The sequence below is a fragment of the Lissotriton helveticus genome, chromosome 5_2, assembly GCF_964261635.1.
Source record: "Lissotriton helveticus chromosome 5_2, aLisHel1.1, whole genome shotgun sequence".
Classification (NCBI taxonomy): Eukaryota; Metazoa; Chordata; class Amphibia; order Caudata; family Salamandridae; genus Lissotriton; species Lissotriton helveticus.
In genome coordinates this window covers 13,393,601-13,411,854 of record NC_136066.1, presented here as the reverse complement: position 1 = coordinate 13,411,854, position 18,254 = coordinate 13,393,601, and the positions used below count along the sequence as shown (strand labels likewise).

General features: G+C 57.6%; 1 protein-coding gene across 1 annotated transcript in view; it reads left to right on the top strand.

The window, feature by feature from the left end:
• Nucleotides 1–18,254, top strand: part of ST6GALNAC4 (ST6 N-acetylgalactosaminide alpha-2,6-sialyltransferase 4) — a 214,702-nt gene that overhangs the window by 180,247 nt on the left and 16,201 nt on the right. The window contains exon 5 of the mRNA XM_078646580.1: nt 1,860–1,967. Coding sequence (XP_078502706.1) covers nt 1,860–1,967 — 108 coding nt within the window. The remainder of the gene's footprint in view (nt 1–1,859; nt 1,968–18,254) is intronic.

Below are 18,254 nucleotides of genomic sequence, written 5' to 3'. Positions count from 1 at the left end.
ACTACTGCATGAGAGGGGCCTGTGTGTGTGCTGGTGCACTACTGCACGAGAGGGGCGTGTGTGTGCCGGTGCACTACGCCACGAGAGGGGCCTGTGTGTGTGCTGGTGCACTACTGCACGAGAGGGGCCTGTGTGTGTTCGGGTGCACTACTGCACGAGAGGGGCCTGTGTGTGTGCCGGTGAGCTACGCCACGAGAGGGGCCTGTGTATGTGCTGGTGCACTACTGCACGAGAGGGGCCTGTCTGTGTGCCGGTGCACTACTGCACGAGAGGGGCCTGTGTGCGTGCAGGTGCACTACTGCACGAGAGGGGCCTGTGTGCGTGCATGTGCATTACTGCACGAGAGGGGCCTGTCTGTGTGCCGGTGCACTACTGCACGAGAGGGGCCTGTGTATGTGCTGGTGCACTACTGCACTAGAGGGGCCTGTGTGCGTGCAGGTGCATTACTGCACGAGAGGGGCCTGTGTGTGTGCCGGTGCACTAATGCACGAGAGGGACCCGTGTGTGTTCGGGTGCACTACTGCACGAGAGGGGCCTGTGTGTGTGCCGGTGCTCTACACCACGAGAGGGGCCTGTGTGTGTGCTGGTGCACTACTGCACGAGAAGGGCTGTGTGTGTGTGCCAGTGCACTGCTGCACGAGAGGGGCTGTGTGTGTGCCAGTGCACTACGGCACGAGAGGGGCCTGTGTGTGTGCCGGTGCACTAATGCACGAGAGGGGCCTGTGTGTGTGCTGGTGCACTACGCCACGAGAGGGGCCTGTGTGCGTGCAGGTGCACTACTGTACGAGAGGGGCCTGTGTGTGTTCGGTTGCACTACACCACGAGAGGGGCCTATGTGTGTGCTGGTGCACTACTGCACGAGAGGGGCCTGTGTGTGTGACGGTGCACTACGGCATGAGAGGGGCCTGTCTGTGTGCCGGTGCACTATGCCACGAAAGGGGCCTGTGTGTGTGCTGGTGCACTACGCCACGAGATGGGCCTGTGTGTGTGATGGTGCACTACGGCACGAGAAGGGTCTGTGTGCGTGCACGTGCACTATGGCACGAGAGGGGCCTGTGTGTGTGCTGGTGCACTACTGTATGAGAGGGGCCTGTGTGTGTTCAGGTGCACTACGCCACAAGAGGGGCCTCTGTGTGTGCTGGTGCACTACTGCACAAGAGGGGCCTGTGTGTGTGCCGGTGCACTACGGCATGAGGGCCTGTGTGTGTGCTGGTGCAATACGCCACGAGAGGGGCCTGTGTGCGTGCTGGTGCACTACTGCACGAGAGGGGCCTGTGTGTGTGCTGGTGCACTACTGCACGAGAGGGGCCTGTGTGCGTGCTGGTGCACCACGGCACGAGAGGGGCCTGGGGCCTGTGTGCGTGCAGGTGCACTACTGCTGGAGAGGGCCCGTGTGTGTGTGTGCTGGTGCACTACACCACGAGAGGGGCCTGTGCGCATGCTGGTATATATCTGCATGTTCATTACAGCATTGGAGCAGTGGGGGTCTGTGCTGGAGCCCTCACACCGTCAGGGGTGCTCATATGCATGCTGGACAGAGGGGGACAGAGGCAGAGAGGTGGACAGAGGCAGACAGAGGGGGACAGAGGCAGAGAGGTGGACAGAGGCAGACAGAGGTGGACAGAGGCGGACAGAGGCAGACAGAGGCGGACAGAGGCGGACAGAGGCGGACAGAGGGGGACAGAGGTGGACAGAGGGGGACAGAGGGGGACAGAGGGGGACAGAGGTGGACAGAGGCAGACAGAGGTGGACAGAGGCGGACAGAGGCGGACAGAGGTGGACAGAGGGGGACAGAGGCGGACAGAGGCGGACGGAGGTGGACAGAGGTGGCTGATGGGTTCTGTTCTCTGTACTCCTAGGATGAAGTCCGGCTCCTTCCTGAGCACCGGGTGGTTCACCATGATCCTCGCCATGGAGCTGTGTGAGAAGATCTCGGTGTACGGCATGGTGAGCGAGAGTTACTGCAGGTACGGCCGCAATGCACAAGCACCTATGCCTGGTGCACGTGGATACATGTGTGACGTAAACAAAACAACAGGAGCATTACTGTACCAGAGGACAGGGCGTGCCCGTGGACAGGTGCATTACTGTACCAGAGGACAGGGTGTGTCTGTGGACAGTAGCATTACTGTACCAGAGGACAGGGTGTGACCGTGGACAGTAGCATTACTGTACCAGAGGACAGGGTGTGACCGTGGACAGGAGCATTACTGTACCAGAGGACAGGGTGTGTCTGTGGACAGTAGCATTACTGTACCAGAGGACAGGGTGTGACCGTGGACAGTAGCATTACTGTACCAGAGGACAGGGTGTGACCGTGGACAGGAGCATTACTGTACCAGAGGACAGGGTGTGACCGTGGACAGGAGCATTACTGTACCAGAGGACAGGGTGTGTCTGCGGACAGGAGCATTACTGTACCAGAGGACAGGGTGTGACCGTGGACAGGAGCATTACTGTACCAGAGGACAGGGTGTGACCGTGGACAGGAGCATTACTGTACCAGAGGACAGGGTGTATCTGTGGACAGGAGCATTACTGTACCAGAGGACAGGGTGTGCCTGTGGACAGGAGCATTACTGTACCAGAGGACAGGGTGTGACCGTGGACAGGAGCATTACTGTACCAGAGGACAGGATGTGACCGTGGACTGGAGCATTACTGTACCAGAGGACAGGGTGTATCTGTGGACAGGAGCATTACTGTACCAGAGGACAGGGTGTGCCTGTGGACAGGAGCATTACTGTACCAGAGGACAGGGTGTGTCTGCGGACAGGAGCATTACTGTACCAGAGGACAGGGTGTGACCGTGGACAGGAGCATTACTGTACCAGAGGACAGGGTGTATCTGTGGACAGGAGCATTACTGTACCAGAGGACAGGGTGTGACCGTGGACAGGAGCATTACTGTACCAGAGGACAGGGTGTGTCTGCGGACAGGAGCATTACTGTACCAGAGGACAGGGTGTGACCGTGGACAGGAGCGTTACTGTACCAGAGGACAGAGTGTGTCTGTGGACAGTAGCATTACTGTACCAGAGGACAGGGTGTGACCGTGGACAGTAGCATTACTGTACCAGAGGACAGGGTGTGACCGTGGACAGGAGCATTACTGTACCAGAGGACAGGGTGTGACCGTGGACAGGAGCATTACTGTACCAGAGGACAGGGTGTATCTGTGGACAGGAGCATTACTGTACCAGAGGACAGGGTGTGACCGTGGACAGGAGCATTACTGTACCAGAGGACAGGGTGTGTCTGTGGACAGTAGCATTACTGTACCAGAGGACAGGGTGTGTCTGCGGACAGGAGCATTACTGTACCAGAGGACAGGGTGTGTCTGTGGACAGGAGCATTACTGTACCAGAGGACAGGGTGTGTCTGCGGACAGGAGCATTACTGTACCAGAGGACAGGGTGTGACCGTGGACAGGAGCATTACTCTACCAGAGGACAGGGTGTGTCTGTGGACAGTAGCATTACTGTACCAGAGGACAGGGTGTGACCGTGGACAGTAGCATTACTGTACCAGAGGACAGGGTGTGACCGTGGACAGGAGCATTACTGTACCAGAGGACAGGGTGTGACCGTGGACAGGAGCATTACTGTACCAGAGGACAGGGTGTGTCTGCGGACAGGAGCATTACTGTACCAGAGGACAGGGTGTGACCGTGGACAGGAGCATTACTGTACCAGAGGACAGGGTGTATCTGTGGACAGGAGCATTACTGTACCAGAGGACAGGGTGTGACCGTGGACAGGAGCATTACTGTACCAGAGGACAGGGTGTGTCTGTGGACAGTAGCATTACTGTACCAGAGGACAGGGTGTGTCTGCGGACAGGAGCATTACTGTACCAGAGGACAGGGTGTGACCGTGGACAGGAGCATTACTGTACCAGAGGACAGGGTGTGTCTGTGGACAGTAGCATTACTGTACCAGAGGACAGGGTGTGACCGTGGACAGTAGCATTACTGTACCAGAGGACAGGGTGTGACCGTGGACAGGAGCATTACTGTACCAGAGGACAGGGTGTGACCGTGGACAGGAGCATTACTGTACCAGAGGACAGGGTGTATCTGTGGACAGGAGCATTACTGTACCAGAGGACAGGGTGTGACCGTGGACAGGAGCATTACTGTACCAGAGGACAGGGTGTGACCGTGGACAGGAGCATTACTGTACCAGAGGACAGGGTGTGACCGTGGACAGTAGCATTACTGTACCAGAGGACAGGGTGTGACCGTGGACAGGAGCATTACTGTACCAGAGGACAGGGTGTGACCGTGGACAGGAGCATTACTGTACCAGAGGACAGGGTGTATCTGTGGACAGGAGCATTACTGTACCAGTGGACAGGGTGTGACCGTGGACAGGAGCATTACTGTACCAGAGGACAGGATGTGACCGTGGACAGGAGCATTACTGTACCAGAGGACCGGGTGTGACCGTGGACAGGAGCATTACTGTACCAGAGGACAGGGTGTGTCTGCGGACAGGAGCATTACTGTACCAGAGGACAGGGTGTGACCGTGGACAGGAGCATTACTGTACCAGAGGACAGGGTGTATCTGTGGACAGGAGCATTACTGTACCAGAGGACAGGGTGTGACCGTGGACAGGAGCATTACTGTACCAGAGGACAGGGTGTATCTGTGGACAGGAGCATTACTGTACCAGAGGACAGGGTGTGCCTGTGGACAGGAGCATTACTGTACCAGAGGACAGGGTGTGTCTGCGGACAGGAGCATTACTGTACCAGAGGACAGGGTGTGACCGTGGACAGGAGCATTACTGTACCAGAGGACAGGGTGTATCTGTGGACAGGAGCATTACTGTATGTTAGACGGACCGGGAGGGTCGGCCGAGGATAAGGGGAGAGGTCTCCGGGGAGAGCCGTCTCCAGCGAATCGTACAGACAAGTAACTCCCCCCCCCACAGACGGACACCACACAAGGATAAAGTTCAACGATACTTTATAGGGAATTCTTCAAGTACGGTAGAATGGTACAAGGAGGTCTGGACTCAGGGGTCCCCTCTATTCTGGTCTCTGTTTGGGAAGAGGGTAGCGGGACAGTCTTGTTACCAAAAAGATGGCAATAGCTCTCAATCCTCGAGCTCGGGGGTGTAGATGAACGGGCCGCGGCGGAGCCAGCAGGTCCCGAGATGGATGAAGGAAGACGACGGTCCGCGGCAGAGCCAGCAGGTCCCGATGAAGGTGGTGGGTACAAACGGTCCGCGGCCACGCCAGCAGGTCCCGACGACGATGAAGGATAGGGTGGTTCCCAAAGCCGCGGCAGCGCCAGCAGGCAAGACGAGGGTGCACAAGACAGAGCTACGGCAGCGCCAGTAGTCCGTCAAGGATGAGTTCTTCTTTGCGTCTCTCGACTCCAAGATACAACTCCCGTCCTGCCCTGGAGCTGCCCCAGTTATAGGGCTGGTGTGCTTTGATGTCCGGACCCTCGCACTTGGAGGTCGGGAGGTCCGGGATGAGGGAGTTCAGACACCCAGCAGGGGGGTGGAGCCAGCGCCCGGGGAGGCGATGGGCGAGCGGTACTTGGCGGGGGAGAGCCATCGACACCTCTTGCTCCCATTGACTGACCAAGTAGCCCGCTCACCTCCTGGGTGGATGTTGGTGCCGGAATGTCTGAGGCCTGGCCAGGCCCAGGGTTGAGGTCGATCGGGGGCCAGGCGGCCTCGTGGTGGAGTGTCCAAGATGGCGCCCAGGATGGGCGCGCAGGCCGGTAGTGGGTCGGCCTACGCGGTCAACAGGTTCGAGTGTAGGGGTCCCTGCGGGGACGGTGGACGTGCAATGGTGGTGTGTGGTACTTGCGTGGCTGGCTCGGGCCTGGTTGGGCCGGGGGAGAGCGGCCCTTCATGTGGCCTGTCCAACATGCGTCCCCCCCAGCTGAAGGCGGGGAGAGTTACCCATTCTCTTGGGGACTCTTCTCGTCGAGGCGGAAGAACCGGGACAGGCCATCTGCGTTGGCGTGATCTGGCCCAGGCCGATGTTCAACTGTGAAGTCCATCCCTTGTAGGGAGATGGACCAGCGTAGTAACTTCGGGTTTTCCCCCCGCATCTGCATCAGCCACTGCAGGGGTCGGTGGTCGGTCTGTACCCGAAAGGGTGTGCCAAAAAGGTAGGGCCGGAGCTTCTTGAGGGCCCATACCACCGCGAAGGCCTCCCTCTCTATGGTGCTCCAGCGTTGTTCCCGTGGTAGGAGTCGCCGGCTGATGAAGGCCACCGGTTGATCACGGCCTTCGGTGTTCACTTGAGACAGGACTGCCCCAATGCCATGGTCGGAGGCATCCGTCTGGACGATGAACTCCCGGCTGTAGTCGGGGGCCTGGAGCACAGGGGCGGAGCACATGGCGGCTTTCAATTGTTCAAATGCAGCTTGACACTCTGGGGTCCAGTTGACTTTCTGGGGCTGATTTTTTGACGTGAGTTCTGTGAGGGGCCTCACGATAGTACCATAGTCTTTCACGAACCTTCGGTAATAGCCCGTGAGGCCCAGGAAGGCTCGTACCTCGGTCTGGGTAATGGGGGGCTGCCAGGACTGGATGGCGGCAATTTTTAGCTGCAGAGGGGCCACCAGGCCGCTTCCCACCTGGTGCCCGAGGTAGGTTACAGACCCTTGCCCAATTTGACATTTGCTGGCCTTGATCGTGAGGCCAGCTTGCTGAAGGGCGTGCAGCACTGCTCGGAGGTGGTGGAGGTGCTCGGACCACTGGTTGCTGTATACAGCGATGTCGTCTAGGTAGGCGGCGCTGAATCCTTCGAGCCCCGCCAGGACCTGATTGACGAGCCGTTGGAATGTTGCTGGGGCATTCTTCATGCCGAAGGGCATGACTGTGAAATGGTAATGGCCATCGGGAGTGGAAAAGGCAGAACGTTCTTGTGCCCGGGGTGTGAGGCCGATTTGCCAGTAGCCCGCCGTCAGGTCGAAGATACTGAGGTAGCGGGCAGCTCCCATGCGGTCGATTAGTTCATCTGCCCGGGGGATGGGATGTGCGTCTGTCCTGGTGACCGCATTCAAGCCCCGGTAGTCGACGCAGAACCGGAGTTCTGGTGTGGTGCCGGGGGCAGCTGCTTTGGGGACCAGTACTACAGGGCTGGCCCAGGGGCTGTCTGAGGGCTCGATGACCCCGAGCGTGAGCATTTTGGCTACTTCCTCCTGGATGCAGGCCCGTACCCGATCTGGCACGCGGTAGGCCCGGTGGCGGATAGGGGGGCTGTCCCCCGTGTCCACATCGTGCGTACACCAGGAAGTGACACCTGGGGTGAGGGAGAACAGGCTGGCGAATTGTGACAGGAGAACTTGGCACTCCTGGTGTTGCTCTCGGGTGAGGGCCTCTGAAAGTCGGACCCCATCTACGGAACCGTCTTTCTCCCGCGTTCGTAGGAGGTCCGGGAGGGGCTCGGAGTCCTCTTCAGCCCCATTGTCTGTGGCCATCAGGAGGCTGAGTTCTGTCCGTACAAAGTGCGGTTTCAGTCTGTTAGCGTGGAGGACCCGGAGGGGGTTCCGGGAAGATTCCAAGTCGATGAGATAGGTAGCCGGACCCTTGCGCTCGACCACTTTGAAGGGCCCTGTCCACTTGTCTTGTAGGGCGCAGGGTTCGGTGGGGGACATCACCCATACCTGTTGCCCAGGTTCAAATTCGATGGAGGAGGCATTCCGGTCATACCACCTTTTCATGTCCTCTTGACTGGCCTCTAGGTTGGCTTTTGCTAGTTCTCGGAATCGCCGGGTCTGGTTGCGGAGTGTTAGGAGGTAGCGGAAAACATCTGGTGGGTTCTTTAGAGGGGGCATCTCCCAGCCTTCCTTAACTAGGCTGAGCGGCCCGCGCACGGGGTGTCCATATAGCAGTTCAAATGGGCTGAAGCCCAGGGACTTCTGGGGAACCTCTCGATATGCGAAGAGGAGGCACGGCAGCAGCACATCCCACTGGCGACGGAGGGGCTCTTCCAACCCCCCGATCATCCCTTTGAGCGTGCGGTTGAACCGCTCAACGAGTCCGTTTCCTTGAGGGTGATAGGGGGTCGTGAACCGGTAGGTAACCCCGCACTGTTGCCAGAGAGATTTCATATATTTCGAAATAAAGTTCGTGCCTCTGTCACTGACGACCTCCCGGGGGAAGCCCACCCGGGAGAAGATCCCCATCAGAGCCCGGCCGACTACCGGGGCTGTCACAGTCCGCAGGGGAACAGCCTCCGGGTAGCGGGTGGCGTGGTCCACTAGCACCAGGATGAATCGATGGCCTTGTTTTGTGCGCGGGTCCAGGGGCCCTACGATATCGATTCCGACCCTCTCGAACGGGGTGGTGACCACGGGAAAAGGTTGCAGGGGGGCTTTCAGTTTGCGGCCGCTCTTCCCACTGGCTTGGCACGTGGGGCAAGATCGGCAATGCTGGTGTACATTGTCCCTCATTTTGGGCCAGAAGAAGTGGGTCACCAGGCGGCTATAGGTTTTGTCTTGACCCAAGTGTCCTGCCAGGGGGACATCGTGGGCCAGGTTTAGCAGAAAGTCTCTAAAACGGAGGGGTACCACTAGGACTCGGCTGGCCCCCAGCTCCGCGATTCTTTGCTCACTGTACAGCAGATCGTTGTCCCAGTAGACCCAGTGAGTTCCGGAGGTATCCCCTGCGCTTTGGGCTAGCGCTTGCTGGCGGAGTCCCTCGAGGGAGGGACAGGTCTTTTGTTCTTGGCGAAATTGTTCTTGCGTGGGCCCCCCCTCTTGAGGCCACTGGTCGAGGTTAGCGAGGTCTGGAGGTTGAGCTGGTTCGGGGGGGACGTCACGGTCGGTGGTTTCGGCGGGGGCGACCGGAGGCGGTGGCGCCGGCCATTCGAGTTCCTCTGGGCGGGTGTTGGCACGGGCGGTCATGGACCGGGTGGTGACGCACGCCCAGTCCGGGACGCCCAGCATCCCCAGGTGCTCTTTTCGTTCGACTGCTGCCCATGGAGAGCTTTCCAGGTCATTACCCAGGAGGCAGTCTACGGGGGCATCATCTCGGACCGTCACCTTCAACATGCCGGAGACCCCTCCCCATTCGAAGGGGACGCAGGCCATCCGACACAGACTTTCTGAGTTATCGGCTGAACGTACAGGGCAGAGAATGTTTGGTAAGTATTGTTCGGGGGTCACCAGGTGATAGCGGACGGCTGTTACACTGGCCCCAGTGTCACGAAGGGCTTCAGCCCGGCGTCCATTGATGCCCACCCATTGGCTGTACTTCTGGGTATTAGCGGGTAGGGGGACCCGCGGGACCAGGTCTCTCCCCCCTAGGCAGGCGAGAGCCATGGCGGCTGGCTCCCATTCTTGGTGTTCCTGTTCATATTCTTCTTGTTCCTCTGAGATCTGTTCCTCCCCCAGAGCAGCAGCGGCTACTTGGCGGGGTCTTGGGCTCTGGTACTGGGGGCAGTTTGGGTCGTTTGCATAGTGTCCGACTCGTTGGCATCGATGGCAGGTAACATTGGCTCGATGTCCCGGTCGCGCTGGGGTGCTGCCCCGGTTGGCCGGGGGGGTGGGGCTGGTAGTGGGGGTGACCGGAGCGTTGCTTCTTCCGCGTCCTTGGCCTCCACCTCCTCGGGGACGGTGCTGACCATTGTTGTTCCGGTTCTGTTCGGAGGACCCATTTCGACTCACTCTGGTGATCTCCCACCGGTCTGCTTCGGCTGCGAGCTGCCGGGGATCCGTTAACTTGCTGTCGAGGAGGTGCTGGCGAAGTTCAATGAAGCAATTGTTCGACAGATGCTCCCATACCATAAGATTGAACAGTTGTTCGTAGGTTGTGACCTTGCTTCCTTTGATCCAGCCCTCGAAGGCTCGGCTAAAGTAATTGACATAGTCCACCCAAGTTGTACCTGGGATGCGGGTGCAGTCTCGGAACCTCTGACGGTACATCTCGGGTGTGAGGCCATAGCGGGTGAGGAGTGCAGCTTTCATATGGTCATAGGAGGTCATCTGGTGGTCCGGGAGTTGCAGCAGGGCGTCGCGGCCCTCATTGAGGAATCTCCCCCACAGACCGGCCCCCCAATCGCTTCTATCGATCCGGTGTGCAGTCATAGCGATTTCATAGGCCTTAAACCATTGCTGGATGTCGTCCTCTCGGAAGTATTCTCGAACGACATCCTTGGGGATGTGTACCTTCTTCTCTGTTGCCCCTGGAGTGTGGGGTTGCTCGGGCACCCCTGCTTCTTTATTCTGTTTGCGTAGGTCGATTTCAGCTAATTTCCGCTCATGTTCATATGCCAGTTTCTTTTCCTCGAGCTCCCTTTGTCTCTGTTTCTCCTCTCTTTCTTCTCGGAGACGCAGGTGCTCTAAGTTGATTTTCTGTTCGGCCAACTTCAGTTCAACGTCCATTTTGAGCCGGGCCATTTCCAGCTCGTGTAGTCGGGTTCTTTCTCGTTCCTGGATCTCGTCTGGCGAGAGACCCGTTCTTCGTTCTTCAGGGGCCATGGGGGTTTGTGCTGCGATGTCTTGATCGGGGGTTCCGGCAGCCCCGGTTTCTGCCCAAGATTCTAGGGCCTGCTTAAAGTCATCTTTGGTATTTAGTCCGGTGGTAGCGATACCTAATTCGATACAGAACTGTTTAAGTTCACGATGGCTGTACTCGTCCAATTTCTCCATCTGGAATTTCTCCGTTGATCCGCTGTCTTTAGTTGACATCGTGATTCGCCGTGGGGTGAGCTACTCTCTGTACGGTTTATGCGGTGATTCGGATCCCGTCGCTGGCCACCAATGTTAGACGGACCGGGAGGGTCGGCCGAGGATAAGGGGAGAGGTCTCCGGGGAGAGCCGTCTCCAGCGAATCGTACAGACAAGTAACTCCCCCCCCCACAGACGGACACCACACAAGGATAAAGTTCAACGATACTTTATAGGGAATTCTTCAAGTACGGTAGAATGGTACAAGGAGGTCTGGACTCAGGGGTCCCCTCTATTCTGGTCTCTGTTTGGGAAGAGGGTAGCGGGACAGTCTTGTTACCGAAAAGATGGCAATAGCTCTCAATCCTCGAGCTCGGGGGTGTAGATGAACGGGCCGCGGCGGAGCCAGCAGGTCCCGAGATGGATGAAGGAAGACGACGGTCCGCGGCAGAGCCAGCAGGTCCCGATGAAGGTGGTGGGTACAAACGGTCCGCGGCCACGCCAGCAGGTCCCGACGACGATGAAGGATAGGGTGGTTCCCAAAGCCGCGGCAGCGCCAGCAGGCAAGACGAGGGTGCACAAGACAGAGCTACGGCAGCGCCAGTAGTCCGTCAAGGATGAGTTCTTCTTTGCGTCTCTCGACTCCAAGATACAACTCCCGTCCTGCCCTGGAGCTGCCCCAGTTATAGGGCTGGTGTGCTTTGATGTCCGGACCCTCGCACTTGGAGGTCGGGAGGTCCGGGATGAGGGAGTTCAGACACCCAGCAGGGGGGTGGAGCCAGCGCCCGGGGAGGCGATGGGCGAGCGGTACTTGGCGGGGGAGAGCCATCGACACCTCTTGCTCCCATTGACTGACCAAGTAGCCCGCTCACCTCCTGGGTGGATGTTGGTGCCGGAATGTCTGAGGCCTGGCCAGGCCCAGGGTTGAGGTCGATCGGGGGCCAGGCGGCCTCGTGGTGGAGTGTCCAAGATGGCGCCCAGGATGGGCGCGCAGGCCGGTAGTGGGTCGGCCTACGCGGTCAACAGGTTCGAGTGTAGGGGTCCCTGCGGGGACGGTGGACGTGCAATGGTGGTGTGTGGTACTTGCGTGGCTGGCTCGGGCCTGGTTGGGCCGGGGGAGAGCGGCCCTTCATGTGGCCTGTCCAACACTGTACCAGAGGACAGGGTGTGACCGTGGACAGGAGCATTACTGTACCAGAGGACAGGGTGTATCTGTGGACAGGAGCATTACTGTACCAGAGGACAGGGTGTGCCTGTGGACAGGAGCATTACTGTACCAGAGGACAGGGTGTGACCGTGGACAGGAGCATTACTGTACCAGAGGACAGGATGTGACCGTGGACAGGAGCATTACTGTACCAGAGGACAGGGTGTATCTGTGGACAGGAGCATTACTGTACCAGAGGACAGGGTGTGACCGTGGACAGGAGCATTACTGTACCAGAGGACAGGGTGTATCTGTGGACAGGAGCATTACTGTACCAGAGGACAGGGTGTGCCTGTGGACAGGAGCATTACTGTACCAGAGGACAGGGTGTGACCGTGGACAGGAGCATTACTGTACCAGAGGACAGGGTGTGACCGTGGACAGGAGCATTACTGTACCAGAGGACAGGGTGTATCTGTGGACAGGAGCATTACTGTACCAGAGGACAGGGTGTGACCGTGGACAGGAGCATTACTGTACCAGAGGACAGGGTGTGTCTGCGGACAGGAGCATTACTGTACCAGAGGACAGGGTGTGACCGTGGACAGGAGCATTACTCTACCAGAGGACAGGGTGTGACCGTGGACAGGAGCATTACTCTACCAGAGGACAGGGTGTGTGTGTGGACAGTAGCATTACTGTACCAGAGGACAGGGTGTGACCGTGGACAGGAGCATTACTGTACCAGAGGACAGGGTGTATCTGTGGACAGGAGCATTACTGTACCAGAGGACAGGGTGTGTCTGTGGACAGGAGCATTACTGTACCAGAGGACAGGGTGTGTCTGCGGACAGGAGCATTACTGTACCAGAGGACAGGGTGTGACCGTGGACAGGAGCATTACTCTACCAGAGGACAGGGTGTGTGTGTGGACAGTAGCATTACTGTACCAGAGGACAGGGTGTGACCGTGGACAGTAGCATTACTGTACCAGAGGACAGGGTGTGACCGTGGACAGGAGCATTACTGTACCAGAGGACAGGGTGTGACCGTGGACAGGAGCATTACTGTACCAGAGGACAGGGTGTGTCTGCGGACAGGAGCATTACTGTACCAGAGGACAGGGTGTGACCGTGGACAGGAGCATTACTGTACCAGAGGACAGGGTGTATCTGTGGACAGGAGCATTACTGTACCAGAGGACAGGGTGTGACCGTGGACAGGAGCATTACTGTACCAGAGGACAGGGTGTGTCTGTGGACAGTAGCATTACTGTACCAGAGGACAGGGTGTGTCTGCGGACAGGAGCATTACTGTACCAGAGGACAGGGTGTGACCGTGGACAGGAGCATTACTGTACCAGAGGACAGGGTGTGTCTGTGGACAGTAGCATTACTGTACCAGAGGACAGGGTGTGACCGTGGACAGTAGCATTACTGTACCAGAGGACAGGGTGTGACCGTGGACAGGAGCATTACTGTACCAGAGGACAGGGTGTGACCGTGGACAGGAGCATTACTGTACCAGAGGACAGGGTGTATCTGTGGACAGGAGCATTACTGTACCAGAGGACAGGGTGTGACCGTGGACAGGAGCATTACTGTACCAGAGGACAGGGTGTGACCGTGGACAGGAGCATTACTGTACCAGAGGACAGGGTGTGACCGTGGACAGTAGCATTACTGTACCAGAGGACAGGGTGTGACCGTGGACAGGAGCATTACTGTACCAGAGGACAGGGTGTATCTGTGGACAGGAGCATTACTGTACCAGTGGACAGGGTGTGACCGTGGACAGGAGCATTACTGTACCAGAGGACAGGATGTGACCGTGGACAGGAGCATTACTGTACCAGAGGACCGGGTGTGACCGTGGACAGGAGCATTACTGTACCAGAGGACAGGGTGTGTCTGCGGACAGGAGCATTACTGTACCAGAGGACAGGGTGTGACCGTGGACAGGAGCATTACTGTACCAGAGGACAGGGTGTATCTGTGGACAGGAGCATTACTGTACCAGAGGACAGGGTGTGACCGTGGACAGGAGCATTACTGTACCAGAGGACAGGGTGTATCTGTGGACAGGAGCATTACTGTACCAGAGGACAGGGTGTGCCTGTTGACAGGAGCATTACTGTACCAGAGGACAGGGTGTGTCTGCGGACAGGAGCATTACTGTACCAGAAGACAGGGTGTGACCGTGGACAGGAGCATTACTGTACCAGAGGACAGGGTGTATCTGTGGACAGGAGCATTACTGTACCAGAGGACAGGGTGTGACCGTGGACAGGAGCATTACTGTACCAGAGGACAGGGTGTATCTGTGGACAGGAGCATTACTGTACCAGAGGACAGGGTGTGCCTGTGGACAGGAGCATTACTGTACCAGAGGACAGGGTGTGACCGTGGACAGGAGCATTACTGTACCAGAGGACAGGATGTGACCGTGGACAGGAGCATTACTGTACCAGAGGACAGGGTGTATCTGTGGACAGGAGCATTACTGTACCAGAGGACAGGGTGTGACCGTGGACAGGAGCATTACTGTACCAGAGGACAGGGTGTATCTGTGGACAGGAGCATTACTGTACCAGAGGACAGGGTGTGCCTGTGGACAGGAGCATTACTGTACCAGAGGACAGGGTGTGACCGTGGACAGGAGCATTACTGTACCAGAGGACAGGGTGTGACCGTGGACAGGAGCATTACTGTACCAGAGGACAGGGTGTATCTGTGGACAGGAGCATTACTGTACCAGAGGACAGGGTGTGACCGTGGACAGGAGCATTACTGTACCAGAGGACAGGGTGTATCTGTGGACAGGAGCATTACTGTACCAGAGGACAGGGTGTGCCTGTGGACAGGAGCATTACTGTACCAGAGGACAGGGTGTGCCTGTGGACAGGAGCATTACTGTACCAGAGGACAGGGTGTGACCGTGGACAGGAGCATTACTGTACCAGAGGGCAGGGTGTGACCGTGGACAGGAGCATTACTGTACCAGAGGACAGGGTGTGCCTGCGGACAGGAGCATTACTGTACCAGAGGACAGGGTGTGCCTGTGGACAGGAGCATTACTGTACCAGAGGACAGGGTGTGACCGTGGACAGGAGCATTACTGTACCAGAGGACAGGGTTTGCCCGTGGACAGGAGCATTACTGTACCAGAGGACAGGGTGTGCCTGCGGACAGGAGCATTACTGTACCAGAGGACAGGGTGTGCCTGTGGACAGGAGCATTACTGTACCAGAGGACAGGGTGTATCTGTGGACAGGAGCATTACTGTACCAGAGGACAGGGTGTGCCTGCGGACAGGAGCATTACTGTACCAGAGGACAGGGTGTGCCTGTGGACAGGAGCATTACTGTACCAGAGGACAGGGTGTGACCGTGGACAGGAGCATTACTGTACCAGAGGACAGGGTGTGCCTGCGGACAGGAGCATTACTGTACCAGAGGACAGGGTGTGCCTGTGGACAGGAGCATTACTGTACCAGAGGACAGGGTGTGCCTGCGGACAGGAGCATTACTGTACCAGAGGACAGGGTGTGCCTGTGGACAGGAGCATTACTGTACCAGAGGACAGGGTGTGCCTGCGGACAGGAGCATTACTGTACCAGAGGACAGGGTGTGCCTGTGGACAGGAGCATTACTGTACCAGAGGACAGGGTGTGCCTGCGGACAGGAGCATTACTGTACCAGAGGACAGGGTGTGCCTGTGGACAGGAGCATTACTGTACCAGAGGACAGGGTGTATCTGTGGACAGGAGCATTACTGTACCAGAGGACAGGGTGTGCCTGCGGACAGGAGCATTACTGTACCAGAGGACAGGGTGTGCCTGTGGACAGGAGCATTACTGTACCAGAGGACAGGGTGTGACCGTGGACAGGAGCATTACTGTACCAGAGGACAGGGTGTGCCCGTGGACAGGAGCATTACTGTACCAGAGGACAGGGCGTGCCCGTGGACAGGAGCATTACTGTACCAGAGGACAGGGTGTGCCCGTGGACAGGAGCATTACTGTACCAGAGGACAGGGCGTGCCCGTGGACAGGAGCATTACTGTACAAGAGGACAGGGTGTGCCTATGGACAGGAGCATTACTGTACCAGAGGACAGGGTGTGCCCGTGGATAGGAGCATTACTGTACCAGAGGACAGGGTGTGCCTATGGACAGGAGCATTACTGTACCAGAGGACAGGGTGTGCCCGTGGATAGGAGCATTACTGTACCAGAGGACAGGGTGTGCCTATGGACAGGAGCATTACTGTACCAGAGGACAGGGTGTGCCCGTGGATAGGAGCATTACTGTACCAGAGGACAGGGTGTGACCGTGGACAGGATCATTACTGTACCAGAGGACAGGGTGTGCCTGCGGACAGGAGCATTACTGTACCAGAGGACAGGGTGTGCATGTGGACAGTAGCATTACTGTACCAGAGGACAGGGTGTATCTGTGGACAGGAGCATTACTGTACCAGAGGACAGGGTGTGACCGTGGACAGGAGCATTACTGTACCAGAGGACAGGGTGTATCTGTGGACAGGAGCATTACTGTACCAGAGGACAGGGTGTGCCCGTGGACAGGAGCATTACTGTACCAGAGGACAGGGTGTGACCGTGGACAGGAGCATTACTGTACAAGAGGACAGGGTGTGCCTGTGGACAGGAGCATTACTGTACCAGAGGACAGGGTGTGCCTGCGGACAGGAGCATTACTGTACCAGAGGACAGGGTGTGCCCGTGGACAGGAGCATTACTGTACCAGAGGACAGGGCGTGCCCGTGGACAGGTGCATTACTGTACAAGAGGACAGGGTGTGACCGTGGACAGTAGCATTACTGTACCAGAGGACAGGGTGTGACCGTGGACAGGAGCATTACTGTACCAGAGGACAGGGTGTGCCTTTGGACAGGAGCATTACTGTACCAGAGGACAGGGTGTGCCTGCGGACAGGAGCATTACTGTACCAGAGGACAGGGCGTGCCTGCGGACAGGAGCATTACTGTACCAGAGGACAGGGTGTGCCTGCGGACAGGAGCATTACTGTACCAGAGGACAGGGTGTGCCTGTGGACAGGAGCATTACTGTACCAGAGGACAGGGTGTATCTGTGGACAGGAGCATTACTGTACCAGAGGACAGGGTGTGCCTGCGGACAGGAGCATTACTGTACCAGAGGACAGGGTGTGCCTGTGGACAGGAGCATTACTGTACCAGAGGACAGGGTGTGACCGTGGACAGGAGCATTACTGTACCAGAGGACAGGGTGTCCCTGCGGACAGGAGCATTACTGTACCAGAGGACAGGGTGTGCCTGTGGACAGGAGCATTACTGTACCAGAGGACAGGGTGTGCCTGCGGACAGGAGCATTACTGTACCAGAGGACAGGGTGTGCCTGTGGACAGGAGCATTACTGTACCAGAGGACAGGGTGTGCCTGCGGACAGGAGCATTACTGTACCAGAGGACAGGGTGTGCCTGTGGACAGGAGCATTACTGTACCAGAGGACAGGGTGTGCCTGCGGACAGGAGCATTACTGTACCAGAGGACAGGGTGTGCCTGTGGACAGGAGCATTACTGTACCAGAGGACAGGGTGTATCTGTGGACAGGAGCATTACTGTACCAGAGGACAGGGTGTGCCTGCGGACAGGAGCATTACTGTACCAGAGGACAGGGTGTGCCTGTGGACAGGAGCATTACTGTACCACAGGACAGGGTGTGACCGTGGACAGGAGCATTACTGTACCAGAGGACAGGGTGTGCCCGTGGACAGGAGCATTACTGTACCAGAGGACAGGGCGTGCCCGTGGACAGGAGCATTACTGTACCAGAGGACAGGGTGTGCCCGTGGACAGGAGCATTACTGTACCAGAGGACAGGGCGTGCCCGTGGACAGGAGCATTACTGTACAAGAGGACAGGGTGTGCCTATGGACAGGAGCATTACTGTACCAGAGGACAGGGTGTGCCCGTGGATAGGAGCATTACTGTACCAGAGGACAGGGTGTGCCTATGGACAGGAGCATTACTGTACCAGAGGACAGGGTGTGCCCGTGGATAGGAGCATTACTGTACCAGAGGACAGGGTGTGCCTATGGACAGGAGCATTACTGTACCAGAGGACAGGGTGTGCCCGTGGATAGGAGCATTACTGTACCAGAGGACAGGGTGTGACCGTGGACAGGAGCATTACTGTACCAGAGGACAGGGTGTGCCTGCGGACAGGAGCATTACTGTACCAGAGGACAGGGTGTGCATGTGGACAGTAGCATTACTGTACCAGAGGACAGGGTGTATCTGTGGACAGGAGCATTACTGTACCAGAGGACAGGGTGTGACCGTGGACAGGAGCATTACTGTACCAGAGGACAGGGTGTATCTGTGGACAGGAGCATTACTGTACCAGAGGACAGGGTGTGCCCGTGGACAGGAGCATTACTGTACCAGAGGACAGGGTGT